Genomic DNA, 22,615 nt, shown 5'->3' on the forward strand with positions numbered 1-22,615 from the left:
TGAACTTTTGTTCTCATAAATCCTGTTCACATTAAAACTGGAGAACATTATCTCCCCCTCTCTGGGTTTCTATTTCACTTCATTGATTCAATTCCTTGCCTGTTTAAAAGGTTTTTGGTTTTATGAAATCCTATTGTCAGTTGTTGGCCTTAATTTCTTGGCTAATGGAGTCAAAAAAGTCCCTTCCTACACCAATATCACGTAGGCTACTACCTATGGTTTTTATTTCTAGCAGAATTTACAACATTTCAGGTTTCAAAATGAGATCTGTGATCCAGTTGGAGATGATATTTCTGCAGGGTGATAGACATGATTATAAATTCATTCTTCTGCATATGGAATGGAAGTTTTCCCAGCACCATTTGTTGAAGATGCTGCCTTTTCTCCAATTTGTGTTTTTTGCCTCTTTGTCAAAAATCAGATAGGCATAGTCTTACAAGTATTCATATTTGGGTTATCTGTTTTGTTCTATTGGTCTACATGTCTCTTTTAATTCTAGTACCACATTGTTTGTATTGCTATAACTCTGTAATATACCTTGTAATCTGCAATAGCCATCCCTCAGGATCATTTCTTTTGCTCAGAATTGCTTTGGTTATCCAGGGTCTATTCTGATTCCACGTAAATTTTAGGATATTTTTTTCTAGTCCTGTGAAGAATGCTATGGGTATTTGAGTTGGAATTGCATAGAAACTGTAAATTGCTTTTTGGAAGATAGTCATTTTCACAATAATAATTGTACTGAACCATGAACATAGGCTGTTTCACCATTTCCCAGCATCCCTCTCATCTCTTCATACATCAGAAGTTTTCATTGACGAGTTCTTTCACCTCCTTGGTTGTGTTACATTCAAGGTATTTTATTATCCAAGAATACCGTGATTTCAAATGTGTCTATGATCTCTTTTCCAGAATGTTTGTGGTTGGTATATGGAAAGGCTATTGGTTTTTATAAGTTGATTTTTTTTTATATTGCCACTTTGCTATAATTGTTTTTCTTGCTTCTCAAAAGTTTCCTGGAACTCATATACAATATCAAATCATCTGCAAATTGGGATAATTTGATGTCTTCTCCTATTTGTATCCCTTTCATTTCTTCCTCTTGCTTTATTATTGCTGCTAATGATTTGAGCAGTATGTTGGAAGGGAGTGGGAGTAGTGGACAGCCATCTCGTTCTTGATTCAAATGGGAATGTTCCAAGTCCTTCTTAGGATAGTGCTAACTGTGGATTTGTCATACACAGTATTTTGTTGAGGTATGTTCTACTCTATGATTTTTGTCATGAAAGCATACTGGATTTTATTAAAGGTAGTTTCTGCATCTTCTGATGTGACCATGTTGTTTTTGTCTCCCACACTCAGAAAGTCAGAATGGCTAACATCAGTAAAACTATTGACAACAAATGCTAGTGGGGATGTAGGGAAGGGGAACCTCATCTACTGTTGCTAGGGGGATGTAGGTTAGGAAAGCCCTTGTCCATTGTTGGTGAGAATAACAGCAGATAACAACACTCTGGAAATTAGTATAGCAAATCGTCAAAAAGCTAAAAACAAATTATCATGTGACCCAGCTATACCATCCTTGTCATAAGCCCAAAGGACTCAATATCCATCTCCACAGATGTTCAAAGCCATGTTTAAAGCTGCTCAGGAGGTAAGGAATGGAAATAGTCTAACTGTCTTTCAATAAATGAGTGGATAATGTAAATGTGGTGTGTAAATACAACAGAACACCAGTCAGCTGGAAAGAAAAATGAAACTGAAATTTGCAAGTAAACTGAGGAATCTATAAAAGATCATATTGAATGAGTGACCTAGACCCAAAAAGACAAAAGCTGCCTAGTTCTGAATCTTTAGGAGTGGGTATACAACATGAAGTAAATGAAGAAAGCAGGAAATATAAAAGGACTTTTACATTGTAGGGTGGAAGGGGAGAGCTTAAGGGAAATCACAGAATACAAGTGATCTGAAAGGGGGCAGTAGAAATGGAGAAGAGGTTGTAACTGGAAGGGCATAGTGAAGTCAATACAAAAGGAGAAAGAGACGAGAGAGACAAATAACCCCAAGGTTGTTTGATAAGACCTCAGGGTATATTTTATAGCTATCAAAAATAATACTTATGAATTAAACAAAGTTGTGACACTTGTGCTGACAAGGCTCCCACAAAAACTACAGATGACCTAACAAAAAACCCTAATACCAGGCATAAGAAATCCCATTTGAATTGTGAGTCCCTAAATAATGTGGACTATTGCCGTTAACTTTGGTTGCCTTCAGAAGTTGAAGGTTAGCCCCTACTGAAGAAGACACCACACACTTAGGGCACAGGATTTGGAAGACTGGAACTAGATCTAATCCAGCAGTTCTCAACCTGTGGACCAAGACCCCTTTGAGTGGGAGGGTCATGACCCCTTTGAGGGTCACATTCCAGATATCTTGTATATCATATGTTTACATTTCATATTACACATTTCACATTATAATTCATAACAATAACAAAATTACAGTTATGAAGTAACAAGAAAATAACTTTATGGTTGGGGATCACCACATGAGGTACAGTATTAAAAGACTGCAGCAGTAGGTTGAGAACTACTGATCTAGACTGAAAGCCTCCTTCCTTCAATGTGTCTTCCATAATACCAAAAAGTATTATGCAAGTTACCAGAGGAGGAACTCAATCAATAATCCTATATAGCTGTGATGCCTATCAATCACAACAATGATCAGCATATCGAGATATCCCTAAAATATCTCTAACAGTGCAATAGCTACACTTGTGTTGGTCACAAGCAGCACCTGTCTGTTGGACTTAAGGCCCACCCACCCAATGGGGGAAACCATGCCTGGCCCAAGAAACCTAGGCAACTCCCTGGAATCAGCCAGGTGACAAATCTTAGGAGAGAATCTACTACTCTTATTAGACCAGCCTAATTTCTAACTATAGTCTAAAACTTATCCTTATACCTACAGATAAATGTAGCTTTCCACTCTCACCAAAGAAGCTTCTCTTTACAGCAAACAGAGACCATCCCAGGAAACTACAACCAGACACAATGTAAAAATCAATGGATGATGGAGGGACAACTCTACAACCTGACTCTTACACCTAAGACCCCCTGAGGAAGAGGGGGAAGAACAACTGTAAGAACCAGAGGACAAGAAGTCTGTACTGAGGTAGTGTCTCCCATAAATGGCTACCAAAAAAAGACCTGAACATTAACAATGTCAATATGTATGCTAATGCAAAGGGACAAAGCTTTACCAGGTCCAATTTCAAGACAAAAAACTGCAGGCAACTAATGACTATTGAGGGAGGGAGAATCAGTCTCTCCTAGAGATAAACTCCATCCCTCACAATTGTTTACACAATATAGAGTAGTTGGACCTGAAACCATATACACATAACAAAACTTTAGGAGTGAGAAGGGATCATGGGAAGTGATGGAAGAATGAAAGAGGAAGAAGAAAATGATGTGATTATATTTTAATTTAATATTTAATGTAATATTTAACTTATAATTTAATTTAACATAATGTTTAAAATATTCTTTAAACATATAAATAAATAAATTGAAACTGATGAAAATGTACAGTACCACAATGCATTACCACAGACTCTATGGTCATCAAAGCCATGCTACTTCCACTCCATGCAGTCTCTGAAAAGCTCCACTGTCCCCTCAGGAGAAGATAAGAGTGGAAAAGACAAAAGATACCTCAGGGACCTGGATGAAAGTAAACATCACCTCATCTCCTACCTTCACCTGAGAGGATCATGGGAACTCTGCCACAGGTTTCCATTGCCCACCATTTAAGACACTAGAGTACAAAGACAATAATTAGGGCAAGAGACAAGTGTTTTGAAGACAACACAAATAGCAAGGCACACTTTGATGTGTTGCTGGAATAGAAGGAAAGGACAGAGTAGAAGGCAGAGGGGAAGAAAGAGTGAAGAGGAAGGAAATGTGCTATGAAAGATGGGCTGTTGGTCTCCAGGGGGTGGGAAGTAACCAGCAGAAGAAATGTTGGGTTGAAAGCAGAGGAGAAAGCATGAGTAGACAGGGAGAGATGGACTACAGCAGGAATGAAAGTCAGGGCAGGATAGTCAGGGTGTGTGTGTGTGTGTGTGTGTGTGTGTGTGTGTGTGTGTGTGTGTGTATGGTATTCAGGGACCCCTTCTCAAAGAAAGAGAGAGGAAAAAATAGTGGAGGATAGGTATGAGGAAGTACTGGGAAGAGGGAGGCTGATATTGGGATATAAAGTGAATAAATAAATTATTAATTAATTAATTAGAAAGAAAAACAAAAAGTCAAAAAAGGAAAGAAAGAAAAGTAAAGAAAGAAGGAAGGAGAGAGAGAAGAAATAGAAAGAAAGAAAGAAAGAAAGAAAGAAAGAAAGAAAGGAAGAAAGAAAGAAAGGAAGGAAGGAAGGAAGAAAGGAAGAAAGGAAGGAAGAAAGAAAGAGAAGAAATAGAGAGAAAGGCAGGCAGGGGAGCAAGTGGTCAAGGTCCTGGAGAAGGAAAGGATGGTGAATCAGAAAGCCTTGAGGGGGATGCTCTAAGAGCTATGTAAGATGTTGTCAATATGGCTAAGAAATGAGACAGTAGAGAAAAACATAAAAGAGAAATAGAGAAAGCACCAAGTGTGGGGCTGTGTCAGATGCATCTTGTGTGACCAGGAGAATCTGAGTTTGAGACCCTAGAATCCACGTAAAAAGATCAGGTGAACACTCATAAGGCTAGCAGTGGGATGGCAGAATCAGAAGCTCTGAAGTGTAATTAGTAGTTAGTGTCCTGGACAATTAAAGACTCAGTCCCACAAAACAAGTGACTGATACCTGAGGACTGACTGGCTGACCTCTAGGCTTCAGCACTCACAGTGTGCATTTGCACACACACACACACACACACACACACAGAGAGAGAGAGAGAGAGAGAGAGAGAGAGAGAGAGAGAGAGAGAGAGTAGTATTTCTATTATTCTTGCCATAGTGTCCTACACATGTATTTCATTTAACCTTCTCCAGGGAAGCAGTGTAGGAGAGGCAGGGACATCTGATCCTAAAGGCATCCTTAGGAGAGCAGAAGATCAAGATCAGTGTCCAATCAATGTAGAAAAGGGCAGCCTTTTGAAAGGAATGATTTGGGTTCCCCATGCAGAGAACTGGAGAAAGGCCTGGTAACCCCACTGAATGGCATTGAGAGTCCAGATGCTCTAAGGTGTGCAAACTGAATCAGGTCAGCCTGGATTTCCCCAGCTGCTTGCCTGACAAGATACAGCTATTCATTATTAAATAGATGTAAAAATACAAATTATTTAACTGCATTGAAAAGACCAGACAAGTGAGGAAATTAAGCAGTATTGCCTCAAGCCACATAGACCATAATACAGTCCAAACTCTTGTTGGACTCCATGGAAGGACACAACCCAGCATCTCAGTGGCCCAAAAGGCAGACCATGCCAAAGTATCCTGAGGCTGGCAGAAGAGTCAACTGAGCTGCCTGGGATGTGCCAGGCACTGGCTCAGTAACAGCTCATTTCCTCCATCCTTTCTCTCCTGGGCTTTACTTATGTAGCCTGGTCCAGCAGAAGGGATGTACCTAAAGATCTGGTGCCTGGCTGTTCACCAGAGCCTGTTAGGAACTGCTCAGGAACAGGGGACATTGGGGCAAGTGGGATGGCTCCTCCTCTGAGGAAGACATCCTAGCAAAATACAGTTTAAGTTCCAAACTGTAGCACCCTGCACATTCCATGGATCCAATACATAATCACCTTTATACCCAGACAAGATGAGATTGACAAAAGAGAGACATAAAAGTCCTAATTCTAAGCTGGACATTGTGCTTCCTTTCTCCCACGCAATCCAAGCTCAGCAGAGAAGTCTCAACCATAGCTGCTGGGGCAGACTTGTTCAGTTTAGAGCCCTGCTCTGTGCTCCATCAATAATGCAAGGGGCTTCATGAATAATACAGCAGCAACTGCTTCAGGGCACAGTTTACTGGTGCCCAACCCTGGCCTCAAGATGGCCCACGGCCTAATCACAGGGCCCTGGGGAGTTCCCACAGATGAACTCAGCCTCATTCAGGCACAGTCACAAAAGAATGCTTTGCAGGAACAGCCAAGGCCATGACTCTGTTCAGAAAACATTGATTGCCCTTTGGTCATCATTAGGGTGGTTACCTTCTCCCCTTCATACCATCAGCCCTGCCAGGTACAATTCTGGGTCCAGGTTGTACAAAAGAGGGAGGAGACCCACATGAGCAGGGACAAGGCCACTGTCAACCAGACAAAGGGTATAGCCAAGGCCTCCTCAAGCTAATAGACTGTGTTAAAGTGCATAAATAAGAGATGCAAGTTGGGGTTGGGGATTTAGCTCAGTGGTAGAGCGCTTGCCTAGGAAGCTCAAGGCCCTGGGTTCGGTCCCCAGCCCCGAAAAAAAAGAACCAAAAAAAAAAAAAAAAAAAAAAGAGAGAGATGCAAGTTGAGTTAGCTCAGTTATCCTGAGTAATGGCTTGAACTGTGCCTTCTAGAGATATCTATCTACGTCCAAACCCCGGGATCCATGAGTATCAAGGTAAAGATAAAGGATTGAGATCATTCAGATTTGGGGGTAGTTCTTAAACAGACCTTCAAGAACTGATGGTATCTTTGGATTGGGTCCAGAGGAGGCTGAAGAGCAAGGAGGTATGGATGCCAACCATAAGGAAGCTGGTACCAGGGATGCTACCACAAACCCGAAAGCACCCGGAGCAACCAGTATCTGGCAATGTCAGAGAGGGCTTAAACCCCAGAACCTTTGAAAGTAGAGGGACTCTGGCGACACCCTAACTCAGACTTATTATGGCGTCAGAATGATGAACAAAAACGTTTCCATCATTTTGAAGACACCAGATTTACAGGGACTTAATAAGGCATGTATCAGAAATGGTACTGCCAAAAAAAATCCTCCAAGACTCAACTTTAAAAGCTGTAAGTGGGAATGAATGTGTTCCACATAGTTTCTCTTTAGCACTAATACGTGTCTACATGCTTTGTGAGTTGAAAGGGAATCACAAAGAAGCCAAAACTACCACAATAGCAATAGAGTTAGTGATGGAGTTCCTTGGACGGGTGTCTTGTCTGAGGGCTTTCAGAGTGATCAGAGTCAAGGCTGGGAGGGAGAACAATGCCAGGGTCAGCCCAACCTTCTTCAACACTGAGTGGGTGTTTTACCAAGTCGATTAAATCTGCAAATTACAACAGAGGTAATTATCACTTAGCTTTAAGAAAATGAAATATTCCAATCTATTTTAATCATGTCTGCTCCATGTCTGTGGGGTATTAAGAGAAGCCTGCTCAAGATGCATCGATGGTCCTAAGGGTTTCTGGAGGGTTTCTATGTTGGGGGCTGATGACCTCTGGCTCCTCTTACCATTGCCTAAATTGTACCATGGGATTCAGAACCCAAACATTTTTCTTCTTTATTCATCCTTTAGCTCTAAAACAATCTCTCAGATCCTGCTCTGATTTTAGAACAGACCATTCTAGTTTCAGGGCAGGGAGATAGTAGTCAGAAACTCCTGAGCACAGTACAATGCCAAGCCAGATTCCACCATATCTACCACTGAAATACTGTCGGCTACTCTGAAGTAAAGTTCAGAATATACTCAGTTAGCTCCGTAAGAAGGGCACGTCCTGAGCTGGTGGAAGACTTAATCAGGTGCTTGCCAAAGGTCCTCCTCCAATCTCCCAAAAATAAGAGTACAAGAAAGGTCCTGGCACAAAGCAAGAACTCTGAAGTGATTTGGTGATTTGGGGTTTGCCAATTGAAGTGATTTGGTGATTTGGGGTTTGCCAATCAGGGGTGCCAGCCATCTTGGTTCCTGGGAGGACAAGCTGAGCATTCAGAGTATGGCACTGGGTTAGAGGTGAAAGAAAATGATTTTTGGAAACAATGGCTTCAGGTGGTGGCCATCCTAAATCATAGTATCAGTCTCCAGATCACCAATTCACCAGCCATGTGACCTGGTCTAGTTACTTACTTGACTTGGCTCAGCCTTGAATCCCTCATTTGCAAAACAGGTTAAAATAACTCCCATAGGAGTTATTCTTCAAGGATGAGACAGGGCCTTGTATTTACTCATTGCTCAGTGTTTTTCTTCTCCTTTCTCAATGGAAATGCATACTCAGCCCCTCTAATGAGGAGCCTCAACGCTGTCAACTACACCACTAACTGTGACATCAAGAATTGTGTTGTAAGAGAGAAGTTGTTTGAGGCCTGGCAAAGACCCTCAAAGGAGCCTTCATGGTAGAAGGAAACATGTTAAGAAATAGTTTACCCTGTCTGTTTCTGCAGATGCTCACTGGAAGCCTCACAGCTGGCTCATGACTCTCCTGGATATCCTCTCCTACAAGGCTAACACTCTCTGAAAACACCGGACACATCCCCAAACTCTATCCCACAGGCGCCATCAAGCAGACCTTGGCGGTCTAGATGGTTCATGGCAGATGGTGCCATGTGGACTAATCAAGAAATCAGACAAGAAAACCCTACCCCCTCTTCCATTTGCCAGGAAATGCAATTGTTTGGATTTTAATCATAGTCACAGCTAAGAGCCAATGTGCAGTCCCCTTCAGCCCAAAGATAAAATTTCCACTCTCAGCATTCAAGTCTTTCTCAAAAAATAGACCCCCTACCAGGGTGATCATTCCTTAGAGGGGGGCTTCTTCATCCACCACTACAATTTTTTTTTCCGATTTAACACTATGACAGAAATAAAATACTGTTTGGACATGATGGTACTCATACACTGACTCACACTGCCAGGAATGTCTTCATTCCTCCCTAAGTTACAGCTAGCTCACCGGTATATTGATCCTGGGCAAAGATGAATGCAGAATCCCATGATCCTCTGGGAGAAATGTGACATTTTCTTTAAATATATATCCACAGAACAACTGTTTCTAAATCCCCATGAAGCAGGTCACCGGGGCAGCACACAATTGATTTCACATCCAACGATTTCTTAGAAAGAACACTGAACATTTTCTCAATAATTCAGCCTTTAGCAGACCCTGACATCTTCTTGAGGAGTGCTGTCTCTGCCCTCCCCTATGTGAAGGGCCCGGGATCCTAGAAGAACTAGATTCAGGAAAGACAGGCCTTCTGCCCCCAATCAGTTTGAGGTCATTATGCTTTGTGTTGGTTTGAACGAGGTGCCCCCTATGAGTCTCAGGCATTTAAAAACTTGGTGCCCAGATGGTGACTCTTTGAGAAGAGTTGGGACATGTGGCTTTGTAGGGAGAGATGTGTCTTGAGGCAGGATTAAGGTTTCAAAAGCCCACTACCACCCCCAGTGTGTTCTCTCTGCTTCCTGCTTTTGGTTTAGGATGTGAGCTCCCTGCTGTTACTCAAGTGCCATGCCTGCCTGCCTGCATGCATGCATGCTCCATGCCACTTTGGTGATGGACTCCTATCCCACTGGAGCCATAAGCCCCAAATAAACCCTTCATTTTATAAGTTGCACTGCTCATGGTGTTTTATTTCAGAAATAGAAAAATACCTATTACCTTCTTCATCATTTGTAATTTGGCTGGATTCAGAATCACCCAAGAGGCATACCTCTGAGTATATCTGTGAAGGAGCTTATAGATTGGGTTAATGGAGGGGGGAAAGACATGCCCTAAATGTGTTCAGTACCATTACATAGGTTAGAATCTCAGGCTGAATACAAAGGAGACAGTAAGGAGGGCATCAGTGTTCATCTCTTTGATCCCTGACTTCAGGAGCTGCCCCCATGCTCCTGCTGTCATGCCTTGCTTACCATGCTGGGCTATGTCCTCTCAATTGTAAACTAAAACAAACCCATCCTCTCTTACCTTGTGTCTCATCAGTCCTTTTACCCAATGGTCTGAAAGAGGAAATTTATAACTTATCCGCGCCATGACAATGAAATATGTAACTGATACAGAAGGAAACCTAGCAGAAAGTCATGGCACACACTTGTTGCAGAGTATAAAAGAGGCAGACGAGCAGTGTGGGACAGTTAAGCATGGGTCCAGGCTTTCAGTCTGCCCACAAAATTTGTCTAATAGTTGACCTGAAACAAGAGTCTTTCCTTCCTAAGCAACTCAGTGTCCTCCAATGCAAGTGAAAATTCCTACCTTACAGAATTGTCCTAAGGATTAAATTCTATTAAAAAGCATACATAATTTAATAGGGTCCTTGGCACAGTGCCTGGCACAAAGGAGTAATGTGGAAATTAGTGATGGCAATAATTATAGTGGCCATACCAATTTACCCCTGAGATCTTCCATCAAGTTACATCTAGCTCAAGGAGGAAATGAATAGAACACACCAAGTACAACAGCCCCAACATTAGAGGTCTATGACATAGTATGTTTGGAAGAATGTTTTATAACCAAGATTTTGTTTACCTTCCTCTAGCTATTGTAGGAGATGTTATTGGTATCCCTAAATCTCAACCAAATGAAACTCTGACCATTGGGACCAAATGGGACTATGAACTCTGATCATTGGGCCTACTGGTGCTCATACCAGAATATCAGAGCAGTACCTTGGCTAGGGAGTGTGTGTGTGTGTGTGTGTGTGTGTGTGTGTGTGTGTGTGTGTGTGTGTGTCTGTGTGTGTGTGTGTCTGTGTGTGTGTGTGTCTGTGTGTGTGTCTGTGTGTGTGTGTGTGTCACACAATTCTAAGAAAGGAAAACAATATACACTAATATTGTCCTCTTTTTAAAGACTAGATCTCATTGTGTTGTCCAAACTGATTAGCCTGTAACTTACGTAACTCAGGATACACTAAAACTGTTGGTCCTTCTATTTTTACTTTCTACGTACTGAGATGACTACAAGTTCCAGTTAGCAACACCTTCAAAGTGATAACCTCTTGCTATCCTTCCCTGAAATGGCTTTGGAAAATATCATGTAAGCAATCAAGCTATGGGAACAAAGATTATATGCAAAGTTGTCAGGGGTAATGTGTTACTGGATGTAAATGGTCTCATTTCTGTCAGCTGGTCTGAAAAAAACCAAGGTTATAACTGGCAGGTAGAAAGAGAAGAAGGTGAAAGGCCTGTAGCCAAGGCAGAGGTCCAAGGTCATGGTCCAAGGTCATTGCTTCCTGGTAAACACTGTGCTCACAGTCAGAGAATTTGGATCTGAGTCACCAAGTAAAAAGGAACACATGAGCAGTGTCTCTAAAACTCAGACTCCCTAACTCCATCCATGCCTCAATTCCATTTCAATTTATTCCTTGATTTATTCCCTCAACATAATACACTGTCCTTCATGCACAGAGATGACCCTGATGACTCACACAGCAACATGAGTTATTTTCCCCAGCAGTGGTCACGAATTTTCACTCATCCAGCCAACATCTGTTTGCACAAAATGGCTGGCTAGGGTAGGAGTGCACTGATCAGCCTTGGAATGCAGCAGAGCTAAGCAGTCCACACACAGATAAAATAAATAAATGCCCTCTCCCACGATCACGATGCCTAGACGGCAAGCCAAATAAGTTGACAGGAAATCATAAGCACTGTAAAGGCTATACAGTCTGAAGCTGGAAGGCCATATTCAAGTATCAGTTATCTGAGTCCTTCTCAATGCAACTGTAATTGATTCTCGAGTAAGTGTCTAAGGCTCAGAGTTCACAAGATGCAAAAGAAGGAAACCTGCCTCCCACGACTCTTGTGGTAAATCTAAGCTCATATAAGCAAAAGCATATCTGGTAAAGCTACAAAGTTGTGTACAGCAAATGTTTATTAGAAATTGAGATCCTTATTATTATAAATATTAAAACTGCTACTGCTAATTACCTGAAGATCACAAAACTAAATGCTAACAAAAGATGAGATTGAGTCTTTTTGAAACAGCGTGTGCCTAGCAACAGCATCAGAAGTCAAGTTCAGAGATGGGGTAGGTCACTGTCCCTGAACATGGTATGCTCAATGCCACCCAACCCAAACAGCCCAGCCACCAGGTAGCTCCAATTCTTGATACTCTTGATCCTTCCCACCCAACCATTACCAGCACTCTGCCACCTGGACAGAGTCTTCCATTCCGAACTTACAATTCCCGAAGACTCAGCGTCTGGAAGAGCTGCCAGGAGAGTGTGGTGAGCCGGTTACTTGACAAGTTTCTGCAAAATTGACAAATAAAAGGGATAGTTAAAGGACAGATCTAGCATCAGGAATGCCCTTGATGGAGAACTTGGCATCTGGAGGCAGTCTCTACTCTGCTTCTTTTTCTTCACTCTAATGTCTACCCAATGTAGCTATCATTATGTACCATGATATACATTGCTAATGGTGTTTCTGCTAATAGTTGAGACCACAGGGCAGCTGTGAAGAGGACACTAAAGCTTTTATAAAGGGTAGGGTTTTAGACATCCAACAAACAACATGGTTCTCTTGGTTACTCCTCCATATTGCCCTTTTATAAATGCTCAAAGATTGTTTGAAGCAAACTTCTCTAGACAATAGTTCTGTGAATAGTCAAGCTCACAATATCTTTTACATCCACACAGGCAGGAAATCCTCAGGCTTCTTATAAATTCTTCTTACCTGCCCCTCCCCCAGAACACATGCCCATTCGAGAGATCAAGACATCAGCCTTTTGTTCACACATCTCTTCTCCTAATGGCTATTTAATTGTTCTCATTAGGATGTACAGGGGAAGGGAGCAGCCATTAGTCTTCTGAATAAAAGAAGAAACACGTCCACAGTTATTACTTTGCCAGACTCAACAAACAACTTTTGATGTGACAATAACCCTTAAAGGCAGTAGTTAGACACCTCGAGAAATGAAGTGGCAACCCAGGAACAATGTACTCCTCTGCTGATGGGAACAGATGCAGTGATGATTCCATCTAGATAAATATCCATACCCACAGGAACACATGCATATTTGTATCTATTAAACACATAGGTAACAAGGCAAACACAGACTCCTATTTACATGCATGCACATGTGTGCACACACACAAAGACACACACACATACACACATGCTTTCATGTACACTTATGTTTAGATGACTTCTACTTGCTGTAGAGACAAATATAGGCTATGCTGAGGCTTGAAGGGTAGGCCGTTGACAAGAAAGATGGAAAGATAGAAGGTTCTTAGTAAGTAGAAAGCAGAGTATATACAAAGTGACATGAGTAATTGGGAGAAGGACTACTTCATTTGGGTGCTGGGATAAGGTAACTTGGACCTGGCAAAAGAAATAATGAGAAAGAGCTGAAACCCAGGAAGACACCCATCCAGAAATGACAGTACAGAGGAGACTCACTATGGATAAGCAAGCCAGGGATCCATGCCACATCTACAGGCCTTGGGAAGAGACTGGTATTGCTCCAAAGAACAATAGGAAGTATCGGGTGACTCTTAGGGGTAATGTGTTGTTAACTAAATACCTCTTCTTTTTAAATGGGAGACTAAGACATGAAGGTGACAGGCTAGTTAGGGGACCTCAACTAACTTCTAAGCAAGAAAATGAGAAAAAGGAAGGGAAATGTGAAAGGAGAGGAGGGAGAAGGGGGGAGAGGGAAGAGTAGAGCAGAGCAGAGAGAAGAGGAGAAGAGGAGAGGAGAGGGGAGGGGAGAAGAGAAGAGAAGAGAAGAGAAGAGAAGAGAAGAGAAGAGAAGAGAAGAGAAGAGAAGAGAAGAGAAGAGAAGAGAAGAGAAGAGAAGAGAAGAGCAATGAGGAGAGGTTGAAGGTAAGTGCTGAAGAGTCATCAGAACATGCAGCTTGCCCTGGTAAAAGACAGTGAATTGAGTGGTGGATGTTATGGTTTGAAAATGAAATGGTCTCCAAAGGCACATCTTTTGAGTGCTTCTTCTCCAGCTGGTGACACTACTTGAGAATTCATAAACACATTAGAAGGTGGAACCTACCTGCAAGAGGTAGGAAACTAGGAATGCGTATTACCTCTGGCCCCTTCTTGCAGATTTGTCTGCCTCCTGTTTACCAAGAGTTGAACAGCCTTCCACACACCACCATGATGCAGTACTTTAGGATATGAGATGAAGAAACCATGGACTCTCTGAGATCATGAGCCAAAATATTCTCCCCTAAGTTTTTATGTCAAGTCTTTTGTCACACAACAAAGAAAGTCATGAATCCACTGGTGACTAGAGAGGCATTTAGTTAAATGAGGAAGCTAACTAACAGATCACATTTGAGCAGTGGGACCAAAATTATCCTCTTGGATCAGATAACAGAGGAGAGAAACTTAAGAGAAGGCAATGGCAGATGGATATAATCAATTCATATGTTACCTGCATGTATAAAAATGTCAAAATAAACCCATCATTTTTTTGCAAGTAACATCTATCAATAAAAGTTAAGGTATTGACAAGAGTTCCTGCTCCTTGTGAACATTAAGCTTGAGATGTCTGTTAGACACCTAGAGAATGAAATCAGATAGTCTATCAGAAAAATGGGTTTGTACTGAGACCCACAGACCTGAGAATGTACTAAGTATGAAACAAAAACATATATTCAATCAGAAGAAGAGTTAAGGAACAGGGCACCCGCAGAAGCTACTTGTGATAAGATGGCTGGAACTTACACTATCCTAAACTTATTAACTTTTCTGAGATTTTTAGGATGCTGTTGGTAATGCAACCCAATGCTGAGGGTTGAGAAGACTGCTGTAGAAAGGACAGAGACCCCTTGTAGATAGCTCGAAAGTCTGCTGCTCTGTTCTCTTCCCTGACTCTGAGCCCACAGAGCTCTCCAGGAAGACCCAATGAGCCCAAGAAGTCCCGCACATCTCAGGACATGAAAATCATCATGTTCTGCTTTCCAAAGTCCCTGTGGCTTGCTCCTACAAGTTTCTACCTCTGTCTACTTATGAAGAAAACATGGATTACACAAGAACTGTATCAATATCATTTAAAGTAACCCCAGGGCAAGCTCCCCAAAGAGGAATGCAGCAATTGGTCCAGAAAATTCCCAGAGAGTCACTACCCAAACATAACCAGTAGTCTTGGAGCACAGAAGCTGAGATCAAAGGCCACAGGTTCCAGTAACAGTCTGTAGGACACGATTGCTATTAGCCTGTGTGACATAAGAAGTCTGAGTGCTTGGATCTCCCAGGTAGAAGCATTATTACCATCTCTGTTTCTCCTGCTTATTGTCTATGCACAATAAACATAGCATCCTTGGGTATAAAACTTGAACAGCGGGACTGAGGAAATAGCTCAGTCAGTAAAATATTTGTTTTGCAAGCATGAGGACTTGAGGTGGAGTCCCAGAATACACATCGAAAGCCAGGTAGGGCAGAACAAGTTTGTAACCCAAGCACTAGGAGGTAGAATAGGTAGATGACTGGAGCCTGCTATTCAGCTAATATACAACTAGTGCATAAGGCTCCTAAGATAAGACACCCAAAGCTGACTTCTGGCCTTCTCCTATATGTACGTGCACACACACACACACACACACACACACACACACACACAAATAAACAAGCCCCAAACTTCCAAATTCACAAGGGAATCCTGGCAGAACTTTGGAAAGATTCCCAGCCTGCACCTTTACATCCCTTGCTTTTCTCCAGAGCTCCACTGAACACAAGCTATGTTGCAGAAGCTAAGGACTGGCAGCCTGTAGGGACCCAGTGCTCGCTGAGCCTAACAGCACAGGCTCCTGATAAAGCAAGACCAGTAACCATAGAGGTTTCTGATAAGAATAAGCCACCCTAGAGGTAGGACTGGCCCAGGTACACTAACTCCTTTCTGAGAAAGGAACTGGCAGAGAGCCTGCCAGGAGTTCCAGGGAGCCCCAGGCAGAAAGCAGGCTGCCAGCCATGTCCTCTTACAAAAGGTCATGCTTTGCTACAACAGACAGAAATGTCAAGAGAAAATTGGATTCTGAAAGAAAGAAAATCATAGGCACTCTGCGCAAATAAAGAATAAGAAATAGCATTATCCCCCCTCCTTATTACATGGGAAAGACAGCTGGGGGCCCGGGACAGCTAGTGAAGAGGAATGAGCTTTTGTTCTTCCACAGGGGTGTGGCTTCATCTCCATCCCACTCCTCCTCCACCCATCCAGCTCCATCTGGAGGAAAGGTCCTTCAGATTTCTAAAGCACATTATAGAGTGGCCACTGCTTTTCTCATACACTGTCCACACACACATACACCCTCACACACATTTCCATACACAAAGACACTGCCACACAAGTCCTAAGGAAAGTGCAGTGTCTAACCTGTGCAGCTATAACCAGAGCACTGCCCTAGATGCACAAAAGAAATACCCAGGCCCAAAGATAACCATACACTTCAAAAGCACAAGCAGGGTGTGCCATCCTCTGGCTATCCTGCTCTCTAGAGCATTTATATATTCTCATGACGCAGAATAGATGGGAAAATGGAAGTCTGGGGTGTTGGTGGGCATTAGCATCCAGATGGACAAAACTCACTGCCCCAGTTTTCCTCCTTGCTGACACCTCACCTGGATCCATCTGTCAGCAGTTATTGATGCTCTGGTTATGCTGTTCATCAGACAAGAGTTTAATTAAGAGTCACCCTGCCTCCAAGCCCCAGGGCAGCCTCCTCGTGGTGCCTCCTCCCTAGCAAATCCATTGTCATCTGCCTCTGACTTTTGCTTGGGTCAATGGCCAGCATCTGAGACACCTGATCATCAAATTAATTTGGTGAGTGAGATTTTATGAGATGAGGCATCAAACACTTTCCCAAATCAGAATATCCTCTCCTCTCTCTCTCTCTCTCTCTCTCTCTCTCTCTCTCTCTCTCTCTCTCTCTCTCTTTCACACACACACACACACACACACACACACACACACACACACACACACATCTGAGAGACTCCCAAACAAAGTCATTAATTTTGTTCTGCATAGCTGGCTTCCTCCCAGCCAGACTCTGTGGTCCAGAGGCAATGAATAGGGATGATGGAAACTTTGGAAGCAAAGATAGAACGCATATGGCCACACTCTGGACCCTGTGGAGAGACAGGGCTGAGATGGCCTTCCTTCCCCTAACTATGCAGAAAACAGGGATCTTCTGGGGCAATCTGCAACTCTTTATGGTAGACAAGTCCTCTAGTAAAGCAGTTCTTGGACCATCCTAAGGGGAGAGCCCATCTTTATTTAGCAGGAGTGGAGCCCTATGACTGATAATTACCCTCTAGCCTAGGAGTCCTATTAGCTGATAAAAGGGTCAGCAAGATGGATCCTACTGTCAGGAGAAACCAACCAGAAGAGCTCTCCCATGGCCTTTAACTCAGACACTGAGACTAGAAAGGGGGACAATAGGATCCATCAGTGGAGGTCCTGAAGACAGAGATCGATGTACTTCCTGGACTAAGAACAGGACAAATTTTAAGAAGCAACAGTTCTTCTAGCAGAAGCAGACTCCATGGGCAGTATGTCTTACTATTCTGTTGTGTCAGGAATGGCTGAGGAAAGGTCTTCCTCATGCTTTAAACCATTCTATTCTACCCATGCACCACTAACCTGGAAAACCAGTCAGCCATCCCCACTCACATCAACCTGACAGATGCCTCTGTCGGCTGGCTCCCTTTCCAATTCCAAGATGCTGACTCCACCTCAGCATCACCTCAGCCACTCTAACATAGGTTTGGACTTCTATGGTCATGGGAGAAAATGGTGCTGCCCTACAAATTTCCATGTTGGAATCCTGAGAATGTCAATACTATTGGAACTAAGGCCTGTAGAACAGTGACTAAGACTATAGGTGTCCACTAGGGTTGGTCATAATTCAACTTGACTCATGTCTTTATGGACATTGAAGTGCTCAGAAGACAGAGCATGGAGAGACAAGGGGAGAATATAACCACCAACAAAGTAAAACGTGAGGCCTTGAAAGAAATCAAACCTGGCAATACCCTTAACTTGGACCCTCAGCCTCCAGATCTGTAAAGAAATAAATGCAGAAGCCACTTGAGCTGTGGTGTTGTGTCATAGTAGGCCTAGAAAACTAATGCACACATCTTCAGCCCTTTCATTTGACCCAAGGGCCTGACAACCAATTTGAACAGCCCACTATAGCCTGGGAAGGACTCCAAGGCATGGTTTTCTGTCATTCCTCATGCTGTATATGCATGGTCACACATGAACCAGCCTCCAGACAAGTTCCAATTGCTAATATCCAATCTTCTATTGGTCCATTTGTTAAGCCCCTAGGTATACCCCAACCTCCTCCTGCAAGAGATTAGTGAGATAGAAAAACAGAGCACCAGAAAGATTTTCAACTCACATTCCCAAGACAAATTCCACTGCTGCTGGATTTTCCTGGAGGATTCATTCTGCAGCTACTGAAGGACATCCCCTCTATGCATCACGAGCTTTCTGTGCACTCAGCTGTACTACCCAGAAACCCCCTCCCAATCCCACAGCTCCTAGTCTGAGGCTTGCCATTTGGAAACATCACGAGGCAAACCTAGTTATTTCTTGCACTGAGACGGTTTTTGAAAGACTTGTCTCTCCCTTCCTTAAGATCTAACACCTTCTCAGCTCTCTGTCTGCCCCCTTTGTCTTGTTCTCCCCACACACTCCCCACATAAAGGAGTGCATATATGTAATAGTTATATAGCTTGGTCTTCTTGTAGAACTCCTAACAGTGGGAGCAGGGGTCTCAGACTCTTTTACCTGGTTTTGGGACCCTTTTCCTCATACTGGCTTGCCTTTTCAGCCTTAATATGGGGGGCTGCTATTTGATATGCCATATTTTGTTGATATCTACTATTGACGGCTCCACCCTTAGGACCTAATCTCATCCTGAAGGTGTCCCTCCTAACCATCACCTTAGAGATGAGGAGCTCGACAGATGAATCTGTGGAGCACCGACATTCAGACCAGGGCATCCGGGTCCCCTGACACAGCACACTGGAATTCCTTTGACAATACTGAAAACACAAGGAGAAAAGTCTAATAAGGAGAATCTCCTGCTGCCACACCAAACCATATATAGAGATTCCTGAACAGGAAAGAATTATGAGAGAAAGAGCTGACATTCTACCGACCACTTGCTTAAGAGCCAGGACTTCACACCTCCTGGTCTTGACTTCTATTCACTGAGAGTGATGGGGAGCTTTAGGGGGAGGGGTCTCATCACCAGGACCTAATGATAGTACTGAGGAGACCGAACAACTTACCCCCTTAAAATCCAGAGCCCATGACAAGACAAGAGATGCTGATGCCCAATCTTCCTCTTCAAGGCCAAGAAATATTTTTCTACGTCACTGATATATTTGCTTTTGCCTCAATTAAATTGTTGTAAAAGGGGGTGGGGGTTAAAGCCATCTGAGCCATTTTTATTCAGCTAAATTACACTGGATGGCTCATTTAATGAACTTTAATGAAGCCAAAATGCTTTCTCTAATCAAATCTCAAGTGACGTGCCTGGAGTCTTGACCTTACATCAGGAGACTGGAGGCAGCTTTCTCTCAATTGCCCTCTGCTGGGCTAGGTCAGGGTTTCCAAGGGTGGGTCTCTGAGCATCTAAGTGTCTAGTATGCTCATCAGTATTATGGGGGATGGGGGTATCATAATATTTGACAAATCACTCTACTGCAGAAAATCCAAGAGGCATATTTATGACAGAACTTCCCAGGGCCTTAACCGAGAGAAGCACCTAGCTTACTGAGTCTCTCAAACTTATTGGACCACAGACCCTTCTCTATAGCACATCCACCAAAAACAAAAAAAAGATGCCCTCATCACATACTTAGTGAACACAATTCTAGACTGAGATTCGAAAGCCCCAGCCAGCAGGCTGGCAGCCTATTTTTTGCAGTTTTATTGGAAAGCAGCCATTCCTGCTGTCTTTGTGTTGCCTATGGCCATATTCTAAGCAGGATAATAGACTTCCAAAGATACCCACGTTCAGAATCTGTCACACACACACACACACACACACACACACACACACACACACACACACACTGTTCATTTCCAAACAAAGGGGACTTTGTGGAGGTGGTGAAGGGTGTGAACCATGGACACCAGGAATTTATCCTATGTTACATGATGGTCCAAATGTAACCACAGCAGTCCTTTAACGCATACACAAGACTTGTATAGGCTCAAGCCACACAAAATTCCAGAAGTGAGAGCTGAAGCAGTCACTAAGTCCCAGTCCTAGGGAATGACTGCTAAAAGAGAAGTACTAGTTTATTTATGGGTACAGTGGAATACATTTCAGTGGATGGCCACACATCCACGCATGTATATCCAGCACTAACTGAACTGAGTGAGTTTGTAGAAGAAACAGTGGGCATCAAGTTGGGTGGGTATGGAAAGAGGGGTGTATCTGGGAGAATTTGGGGAATGTGGTCACTGTGATCAATATACAGTATTTGAGGTTAGGACAAAACGGCAACCAACAGATTGGGAAAAGATCTTTACCAATCCTACAACAGATAGAGGCCTTATATCCAAAATATACAAAGAACTCAAGAAGTTAGACCGCAGGGAGACAAATAACCCTATTAAAAAATGGGGTTCAGAGCTAAACAAACAATTCACAGCTGAGGAATGCCGAATGGCTGAGAAACACCTAAAGAAATGTTCAACTTCTTTAGTCATAAGGGAAATACAAATCAAAATAACCCTGAGATTTCACCTCACACCAGTGAGAATGGCTAAGATCAAAAACTCAGGTGACAGCAGATGCTGGCGAGGATGTGGAGAAAGAGGAACACTCCTCCATTGTTGGTGGGATTGCAGACTGGTACAACCATTCTGGAAATCAGTCTGGAGGTTCCTCAGAAAATTGGACATTGAACTACCTGAGGATCCAGCTATACCTCTCTTGGGCATATACCCAAAAGATGCCCCAACATATAAAAAAGACACGTGCTCCACTATGTTCATTGCAGCCTTATTTATAATAGCCAGAAGCTGGAAAGAACCCAGATGCCCTTCAACAGAGGAATGGATACAGAAAATGTGGTACATCTACACAATGGAATATTACTCAGCTATCAAAAACAACGACTTTATGAAATTCGTAGGCAAATGGTTGGAACTGGGAAATATCATTCTGAGTGAGCTAACCCAATCACAGAAAGACATACATGGTATGCACTCATTGATAAGTGGCTATTAGCCCAAATGCTTGAATTACCCTAGATGCCTAGAACAAATGAAACTCAAGACGGATGATCAAAATGTGAATGTTTCACGCCTTCTTTAAAAGGGGAACAAGAATACCCTTGGCAGGGAAGAGAGAGGCAAAGATTAAAACAGAGACTGAAGTAACACCCATTCAGAGCCTGCCCCACATGTGGCCCATACATATACAGCCACCCAATTAGACAAGATGGATGAAGCAAAGAAGTGCAGACCGACAGGAGCCGGATGTAGATCGCTCCTGAGAGACACAGCCAGAATACAGCAAATACAGAGGCGAATGCCAGCAGCAAACCACTGAACTGAGAATAGGACCCCCGTTGAAGGAATCAGAGAAAGAACTGGAAGAGCTTGAAGGGGCTCGAGACCCCATATGTACAACAATGCCAAGCAACCAGAGCTTCCAGGGACTAAGCCACTACCTAAAGACTATACATGGACTGACCCTGGACTCTGACCTCATAGGTAGCAGTGAATATCCTAGTAAGAGCACCAGTGGAAGGGGAAGCCCTGGGTCCTGCTAAGACTGAACCCCCAGTGAACTAGACTGTTGGGGGGAGGGCGGCAATGGGGGGAGGGTTGGGAGGAGAATACCCATAAGGAAGGGGGGAGGGGGATGTTTGCCCGGAAACCGGGAAAGGGAATAACACTCGAAATGTATATAAGAAATACTCAAGTTAATAAAAAAATATATATATACAGTATTTGAAACTCTCAAAGAATTAATGAAAATCCACATTTAAGTGGAAGCAAAAAGTAGAGAGTAGGTCAGAGAGAAATGTAGCCCAGGAAGCAAGACACAGAAGGATGAGATGTTGGCTTTGAAGATGAAGGAGGGGCTGTGAATGTGTATGGCCATTAGAAACTGCAAGCATCAAGAAAGTGTCTCCCAAGATTCCAGGAAGTAGCATGGCCCTGCTAATACATTAATTCTAGACTATGGAGGCTCACTACAGACTTTACATCACAGAAGTATAAGATACTGTATCTACCCTGCCTCATATCACCAACTGTTTTGATTTGTTATAGCAACAACAGATACCTGATACAGGTTACACAAACACTAGCATAGTGGAGTCGAATAGATGCAAGAAAAGTCTGCAATGGGCTGGCTTTTTTTTCCTTTCTATCTTTTCCTTTCATTCCCTTCCTACATGCTTTACTTTTATGTATGTGTGTGTGCTTGCACATGTGTGCGCATGCTTGTGAAGATAACCTCAAGTCTTCCTCATACGCTGTTTACCTTTTATTTGAGACATGGTTGGTCTGGCCTGTAACTGAACGAATAGGGTAGGCTGACTTTCCAGGCATTCCCAGGGATCCTCCTGTCTTGGCTTCCCCAGCATTGGGAATATCATACATCACCTGGCTGGTATCATTTGGGTTCTAGTGTGGAAATCAGGTTCTTGTACTTACAAGGCAAGTGCTTTATCAACTGAGCTATCTCTCTAGCTCTTGGTTGGTTGGTTGGTTGGTTGGTTGGTTGGT

At 42.9% G+C, this 22,615-nt stretch overlaps 1 protein-coding gene across 8 annotated transcripts in view; it reads right to left on the bottom strand.

Annotated features, from left to right (window-relative positions):
- The window catches only part of Ntrk3 (neurotrophic receptor tyrosine kinase 3), a 387,384-nt gene that overhangs the window by 271,972 nt on the left and 92,797 nt on the right, over positions 1 to 22,615 (bottom strand). For all 8 annotated transcript variants that reach the window (XM_063287704.1, NM_019248.2, NM_001270655.1 and 5 more), the window contains one exon: positions 12,072 to 12,140. In XM_063287704.1, the coding sequence (XP_063143774.1) occupies positions 12,072 to 12,140 (69 nt within the window). The remainder of the gene's footprint in view (positions 1 to 12,071; positions 12,141 to 22,615) is intronic.

Source organism: Rattus norvegicus, chromosome 1 (assembly GCF_036323735.1).
Source record: "Rattus norvegicus strain BN/NHsdMcwi chromosome 1, GRCr8, whole genome shotgun sequence".
Lineage (NCBI taxonomy): Eukaryota > Metazoa > Chordata > Mammalia > Rodentia > Muridae > Rattus > Rattus norvegicus.